The 8289-nt window shown below is 41.6% G+C and overlaps 1 protein-coding gene across 3 annotated transcripts in view; it reads left to right on the top strand.

Moving 5' to 3' along the window:
- The first annotated feature begins 261 nt into the window (after positions 1-261).
- CSTF3 (cleavage stimulation factor subunit 3) overlaps positions 262-8289 on the top strand; it is a 73327-nt gene continuing 65299 nt past the window's right edge. The window contains exons 1-2 of one of the 3 annotated variants that reach the window (XM_084776517.1): positions 265-354; positions 425-496. In XM_084776517.1, the coding sequence (XP_084632643.1) occupies positions 470-496 (27 nt within the window). In that variant the 5' untranslated portion in view covers positions 265-354; positions 425-469. Of the gene's footprint in view, positions 497-554; positions 939-8289 lie in introns of those variants that run through there. The other 2 variants (XM_084776516.1, XM_084776515.1) reach the window with 2 other exon arrangements.

The raw sequence follows: 8289 nt of genomic DNA, 5'->3' as shown, positions 1-8289 counted from the left end.
ATTCACAGGGAGGAGCCCGGCTCTGCAACTCAGTAATTAAATTCCAAGAAGCGCGGGAGCTCCTACACCAATAGCCTGGATCTTTCCGGCCGCCTACAGAAATCGGGACAGCTGCGTCATCAGTTCCGGGCCGTGACGTCAGCTCCCGCATCGAACCCGCCCCCTGGGATCGCTCTGCGCTTGTGCGCCTCCAATAATCCGGGAGTTGAGCTCCAGCCCCGCCCACTGTCCCGGAAGTGAATACGGAAGCGCCTCACACCTCCCCCTGCAGCCGGCTGGGGCGCAGCCATTTTAATTCATATCTGAGTGGGCGGTGGCGAGTCGTGTGGCGGCTCTGGCTCTGCTGGGCACTGGGTAGCGTTACTGGTTTTTGCTGCGGGGTGGGGGGAGGGAGTTATTTCTAGTTTACTTTTTTCCTTCCTAGCTTTTCTTCGCCGGCCACTGTTGACGTTGTAATCCCCCTGAGGCCATGTCAGGAGACGCAGCCGCGGAGCAGGTGAGGAACGAGTGGCGGGGCCTCGTGGCGACCTCTTCTTTCAGGCCCTTTGGGTGCGACCACGGCAGCTGGGTTCGCGTGAGGAAGGGCTTCGGGAGGTCTAGTGAGCCCGGGGGGGCCGGAGCACACCCCCTGAGGTCTCCCGGTAACTTGGCTTCTCCGTGGGGTTCATCAGAACAAGCATTTGACTTAGACAAAAGCTGAGACGTTGCTTCTCCCTGTTGACCGCATCTCTTCGGTCGGGACGGGGTTTATTTGATAACCATTTTAGTGTTACCGGGGATTATTATAACGTGTCCCTGCGATGGCAGGATTTCCATCGTCTGCTCCCCAGTCTCCTGTGCCGAGAAATAAAAAACGAAACCAGTGTAGAAAACTAGGCCTCCGAGAGAGCGAAGGTAAAAAGCAGCAGTCCAGAAGCAGTGCGTGGCTGGACCGAGAGGTGGGTGGGTTGTGAATTCGGCTCCCTTTTTTTTTTTTTTTTCCTCTCGTCTAGGAACACTTTATTTTTGCTTTTGCGGCCACTCAAACATTGCGGAATTTGATAAATTGAAAACTGGGAATGTGCTTTAGGCCCCATCTGTTTGGATGGTAGATAGAAATGATATTTAAGTATTTTGAAAATCAGGTTTTTTAGGTATGAGGTTCCCCCTTTCACTTTCTACTTATTTGTTTATTTATTTGATTTTTCGAGACAGAGTTTCTCTATGTAACAGCCCTGGCTGTCATGGACTCCCTATGTAGACCAGGTTGGCCTCAAACTCACAAGAGATCCGCCCGCCTCTGCCGGGATTAAAGGCGAGCACCACCACGCCCGGCTAGTTTTATTTTTTATTTTTTGAAGATCAAGTTTTACTGTATAGCTCTGACCTTGTGACAATTTTTGCTTACTTGGCCTCCAGGGCTAGGATTAGCTGGGAATACTGGCGTGCATCTCCACGTCGGGTTCTTTTGCCCTTTTTTGTTTGTTTGTTTTGTTTTGTTTTTCGAGACAGGGTTTCTCTGTGTAGCCTTGGCTATCCTAGACTTGCTTTGTAGACCAGGCTGGCCTCGAACTCACAGCGATCCGCTTGCCTCTGTCTTTAGCTCTTCTATAGCCTAAATTTTGTAGGATACTATTTGCCTATTATGTTAAAAAAATTATTCTATATAAGCTGTGTGCTTCAATCTTGATCCTAATATTTTTATTTTTTAAAGAAAAGTAGTACTAAATCCTAAATTTCCTTTTGCTGTAGCAGTAAAATAAGCTTGTTTTCTCTTTTCTTCCCGCCCCCCACAAATTCCCAGCTATTGGAGGTTGACTGTTCATGAAGTGTAGGTGAACTCTAACTTAATTACTTTAGGAAGTGAGCAAAAGCTTGCTTGAGCACCAGTTTCACTCCTGAGGTCTTGGCAGTGCTTTGCATTTTTATCTAAAGTTAAGGTACCCACAAATACAAAAGTACAATTTCTTTGACTCCACTTTTTCTGGGCTAGCATTTTTATTTCATGGTGTTGAAGTTTCATTGGATGTGTCTAAAATTCATTGTTTTATATAAAATTATAAAGACAAAACTATTGTCATGGTTTTGTTTATAGACTTGTGAGGGTTTAGTTTTTGAGTCTACCCCAGCTGGAGATTGAACCCAGGGCCTTGTGCACTCGGGAGGCCTCAACGGCTGAGTTACAACCTCAACACAGTATTTAATGTTTTAATGAAAGCAGGGACTGAGACCGTATAAACCTTCACCCTCCAATTCCCTTTTATTTTTATTTTATTTTGACAGTGTTAGCTATAGTCCTGGCTGGCATGGAACTTGCTATGTAGAGCAGGCTGGCTTTGAATTCATGGAGATAGTCTACTTCTGTCTTGCTGAGTGCTAGGAGTAAAGATAGTGTACCGCCACCCTTCGATTTTTTTTTTTTTTTTTAATTTAGGAGTTTAGTCCTTGAACTCATTGTAATTCTTCTGCCTCAGCATCCTGAGTCCTGAGATTATAGATATGAACCACCATAACAGACTTGCCTCCTTTGAATTCTATTGTGCAGTTTACAACAAAAAAGTTGAAGGAAAAATTCATAAACTCCTAATATAGTTTTCACCTAACCTAACAGTGGTTACAAACTTTGCCATATATATGTATTTGGTTTATATATTATTATATTACATAAATAGTGTTTACACATGTATTTCTTGTTTGTGTTGCTGTGACTCAAATCCAGGATCTTGCACATGTTAGGCAAGCCTCTACTACTGATATTTACCTCTAACCTTTGCAGATTTTCTTTCTTCGTACACATTTCTTTAAAAGTTCACAGATCACACTTTAGTCCACACTAGTTCAGTATTCTCTTATATAATGATATTAATCTGTTATATAACTACCATACCGTTGTCCCCCTTGAAATCTAGTCATACCTTCTGATTTTTTGGGGGGGTGGTGGGGCTGTTGTTTGTTTTGTTTCTCTATGTAACAGCTCTGGCTGTGTAGATCAGGGGAGCCTGGAACTCACAGAGATCTGTCTGCCTTTGCCTCCTGAGTACTGAAATTAAAGGAGTGCACCACCACATTTAGCTCCTGGGCTTTTTGTTTTGTTTTGGCTGTTTTTTTGTTTTTTGTTTTGTGGAGATAGGGTGTTGTACAAGTTTGAGGACAGCCTCAAACTCGATTTGTAGCTGATGATGACCTTGAACTTCCACCTCCCAAGAACTGGAATCATGGGTTCTCTCCAGTGTACTAGCTCAGTAATGATGTGTTTCTTATATTTCTGGTTGTGAGCCTAGCCTTTAACAGCTGAGTCATCTCTTCAGCCAAATAATGATATATTTATAATCTAGTTCATATTCATATTTGTGACTTATGGGCTGTGGATGTTGCTCAGTTAGTAAGAGTGCTTGTGTAGCATGCGCAGAGATCTGGAATCCAGAGTAAATCCCAAACTGCCAGCTTTGTGGCACAAAACCTATAATCCCAGCACTCAGGAGTTGGAGGCCAGAGGCGTCGTTGGCTACATAATGAGTTTAAAGGCGGTCAGGGATATAAGAGGCTGTCTCAAAAACAAGACAAAGCAAAAGCCAACCAAACATCAGAATTTAATCTAGGTAAAGCACTGATCCTGCATCTACACATTTGCTTACCTCATAAACAATCTTCCTATGCCTCTGTTGTTTATTTGAAAAGACCGTTTATCATTTTGAGATCTTTGGGGAATTTTTGATGGTGTCATCTAGTTGATGCTTACTGTATTTCCCAAGGATTTTATACTTAGGTCTATTTTCAATCTTGATAATTTTGAAGTTAAATATCTTGGATAGAATATAATAAAAAGCACTTAAAAAATCTTGTAGGTGTATGTATGTGAGAGTGTGAGTGTGTATGTGAGAGCTCAAGTGTGCTTGGTGGACTTGTGGAGGTCAAAGGAGAACCTTTAAAAATTGGTTCTTTCCTATTCTGTAGGTCCTGGAGATTGAACTAAGGCGTGGTGGCAAGCACCTTTACCTTGGGTCATCTTACTGGCCCAAAAGGCTGGGTAGATACAGTGGCATACTCCTGTATCCCCAAACTCAGGGTGAGACAGGAGGGTGAGAGACCATCTTGCACCATGGAGGCCGGTGGTGTCTGATCCCCCTGGAGCAAGATACAGATAGTGAGCCATAGTGGGTGCTGGGGACCAAACTTGGGACCCTTAGGAAGGGCAGTATTCACTCTTTAACTGATGAGCCCTTAATCCAAACCCATTTTAAAAATGGAATTCTGCTTATAAATCAAACAAGAACACATGGTAGCGCTTTTTTGCTGATTATTCCACTACTAATGATAGATAATGTTTACTTGGTTGGTGTGATTTTCAGATGTCTTCACTAGACTATTTTCCCATATTAGTAATCTGTGTTGATACTGTTCTCCTCAGTAACCATCTATTAACAAACTTGGAATAAGTTGGTTATTAATTGGAGATAAAATAAAATAGTTGGCTTGGTTGATTGAGACAGTGTCACTATGTAGCCCTCGCTGTCCAGGAAGCCTTTCTGTAAACCAGGCTGTCTGGACTTGCTATCGTCCTTTGCCTCTGCCTCCTGCATGCTAGGCTTATAGGGGGATGTACTTTTTTAAAAAAAAGTGTATGAGTGTTTTGCTTGCATGTTTATATGTGTACCATGTGTGTGTCTGGCACCCAAGGATGTTAGGAGGGGGCTTTTAATCCCCTAGAAATGGAGTTATGAGGAACTGAGCCTGAGTCCTTCGTAAGAGCTCTTAACCACTGAATGATACTCCAGCCTCCCAGCCCTGCCCCCAGCTTTTACATGTTTAATGATACATCTCAAATATGAGAGAGAGAGAGAAATAGTGTAAAGTGTAGTGTATTTATCACAGAGCTGTCCTTTTCCATTCCTTCCTCTGCTGTCATTGCATTGAAGTAAATCTCTGTTACTGTGTTTTTTTACTTTAGCTAAAATAGTAATTAAATGATACTTCGGTGTAATGGGTTTTAAAATGTGAACTGGCTATACAGTTCTTGGTGTTTAAGACAATGGCCAGTGGAAGAACAATTGAGTACTTAAGATGACCTTATGGCAGGAAAGATGGCTTGGTGGATCAGATGGCTTGCTGCTCTAGAGGGCTGGAATTGAGTTCCTAGTGCTCACATCGGGAGACTCACAGGCACTTGTAACTCCAGCTTCAGGGGCTCCAATGCCCTCTTCTGGTCCTTGGGCACAGGTGAACATCTCATACACAAAAATGAAAATAAGGCCTTTAAAAAGAAGTGATCCTTAATTATGGGTGAGAAAACCTAAACAGAAATGAAAGCTATTCAGAGACAAGCATGGTGGCACACACCATTGATCCCAGCATTTAAGAGACTGAAGTAAGTCTTTCTCAGAAAAAAAGAAAAGAAAAACATCCTTTTGTGACTGTTTTGGTTTTTTGTGATGGGCTCTTGCTGTAATAGGCCAAGCTGATTTGAAACTTGTGGGAATTCTGCCTCTTCTGGTCTTTCTCAACCAGAGGAGTCATGAGTGAAAAATAGATTGGAGAGGATAGAGAAAATGGGAAAATATATGTAATGTAGTATAGTATTATCTGAAACCTAGTTTATTTTGTTAGTACTTAGAAACTGCTTAAAGGTAACACTATTACTGAATAATTTAAAAGGCAAGATGAATGTGAAAGGAGATGATTGGGAAGAAAGTAGGATAACCAAATATGTTAGATATTGTTTTGGGGAATGTTTGTTTTGTTTTTTGTTTTCTGTAAACCAGGCTGGCCTAGAACTCAGAGAGATCTACCTGCCTCTGCTTCCCTGGCTGCTGGGATTAAAGGTGTGCACCACCATACCCAGCTCTTTTCTTTTTGTCTTTTATTGATGGTTTTCTTTCATTGCTGCGTATTCATTAAGCTAAATGCATGCTCCACAGAGCTTCATTACCAGATCTTTGTATTGATTTGTATTTGCTTCCTAGGGGATGAAGTGAGTATGTATGATTATTATTTCAACCAATACCTTACTCCTATTTTTTTTTTTAACTTTTTAAATTGAATATGATTTTTGTATTTGGAAATTTTGGAGGGATTTTTGCTATACAAACTGCTTCTCTTCTGTTTCCTTCTTTCTTTCTTTCTTTCTTTCTTTTTTTTTTTTCCTCCCCTCCGAGACGGGGTTTCTCTGTGTAGCCTTGACTGTCCTGGACTCACTTTGTAGATCAGGCTGGCCTTGAATGCCCAGAGACCTCCTGCCTCTCAAACTGCTTTTCTTGAACCCAGTTCATTTACATTGGCAAAGGACAAGCTGGCATCTAGTCCTAAATGTGACACCTGTCCTGTAATATATATTATTCATTGAGCATGCTCAATTAATTTTGTGCTTATTCTAAGACGGACATAAAATGGATAACAGTTATGTAGGTAATAGTCATGTTGTTTAATGACATTCCTGAGATTTTTGTCATTATTGCAGAACATGGAATAGCAAACATGTTTACATCAACTATATGTTACATCCTGGGGTTTTGTGGTAGGGATAATCTATGAGCCCATTGGTATAAGCTAATGGCAGAATTGTATTTGCCTATTGCTCTGAAGGGTACATTGAACAAAAGAATACAAAATAAAAATAAAGTGCACAAGCAAATGATGCAGTGAGGAGCATTTCTATTATAGTTTAATAAAATACTTGCCTGGGGTGCATAAGACATTGTTTAGGTCCCAGGTGGAGATCTAAAAATCAGTGGGGAAAGGAAGAAAGCAGAGAGAGAAAGGAGGCTGTCTCCTGGCCTAATGGGGCATTCTAGTTGGTTTACTTGGTGTTTTCCATGATATTAGTGTTACCCAGGGCCTCAGGCATGCTAGTAAAATTCATTTTGCTTTGTGAGATGGGGTCTTAATCTGTAACCAAGGTTGCCCTGAAACTCATAAGCTACATAAGCTTAGGCTGGCCATAAACTCAGGACAGTTCTGCCTCACTCAGTCTCCTAAGTGCTGTGTTATAGGCACGAACCATCATGCCTGAATAATATTGTATAGTATTTGACAGGACCTGGCTATGTAGCTGAAGCTGCCCAGAAACTCCTGCTCTTCTTGCCTTAGCTTCCTGAGTTCAGATAGAGTCTAACTCAGTAGTCCCAGTAGGCTTAGAACTCAAAGAGATCCACCTGCCTCTACCTTTCTACTGTTGGCATTAAAGGTATGCACTACCACACCAGGTTCACACCTTACTATTTTATTTAAGACAGGGTCTGACTTTGTAGCTCTGGCTTGCTTGGAACTCAATATAGACCAAGCTGGCCTCAAACTCAATGATCCTTGTGCCTTTGCCTCCTTGAACATGGATCACCATACCTGGCTACTCCTTGCTTTTTAAGTTTGTTGGTTGGTTGGTTGTTGGCTTTTTGAGATAGGGTTTCTCTGTGCAGCCCTAGCCATCCTTGAAGTTCATCTGTAGACCAGGCTAGACTCGAACTCACAGATTCACCTGCCTCTGCCTCTGGAGTGCAGGATTAAAGGTGTGTGCCACCTCATTTTTTGAGTTTTCTTTCTTTCTCTCCCCCCCCCCCCCCCCCACCAAGACAGGGTTTCTCTGTGTAGCCTTGGCTGTCCTAGACTCGCTTTGTAGACCAGGGTAGCCTCGAATTCACAGCAATCTGCCTGCCTCTGTCTCCCGAGTGCTGGGATTAAAGGTGTGCCCCACCACACTTGAGATTTTTATATAAAAAAATAATGAGTATGTGTTATCCTGTTACGTATTTTAATTAAAAACATTGAAAGTATTTAAGGCAGCAACACAGTTGTTATGTGTAATGATATGTGCTAGACCTTTGTTTACACTAGCCAGCATCACTTTCAATTCATTAAAAATGTGATGGTCAAGATGTCACTAAACCCAAATGTGGAATTTTTCAACACAGTCCTATTTGGCGTGTGACATTAACTAAAATATTATACCATATACTTACTGTTTCTCATAGTCGAGTTTAAGACTCGTTTTTGTTATGATTATTTTGGTGCATTATGAAAATAGAGATGTCTGTGCTACAACTTTCAGACTTGATACCTGTGATTCTATTGGTAGACTGGGAATTTTCATTTAAAGCATCTACTAAACATGTACTTGAGGGGGTTTTAAGTAAAAGAAAGCTTGTAAACCTCAGAATTCTTGTAATCATTAGCTCATGCTCTTTGTGATAGACTTAGTGTAGAACTGGCTGGCCTGGAATTCACTCTTTGAGCTTCAGCTTCCCAAGTGCTGGAATTACAAATGTGAGCTACCATGCCCAGCTGTATGTTGCTTTTAAGTATATACTTGATAAAAATAAG

The sequence above is a fragment of the Acomys minous genome (assembly GCF_964271855.1).
Source record: "Acomys minous genome assembly, chromosome: 3".
Taxonomy (NCBI): Eukaryota; Metazoa; Chordata; class Mammalia; order Rodentia; family Muridae; genus Acomys; species Acomys minous.
The sequence above is the reverse complement of the archived record's forward strand: the minus strand, read 5'-3'. Positions and strand labels throughout refer to the sequence as shown.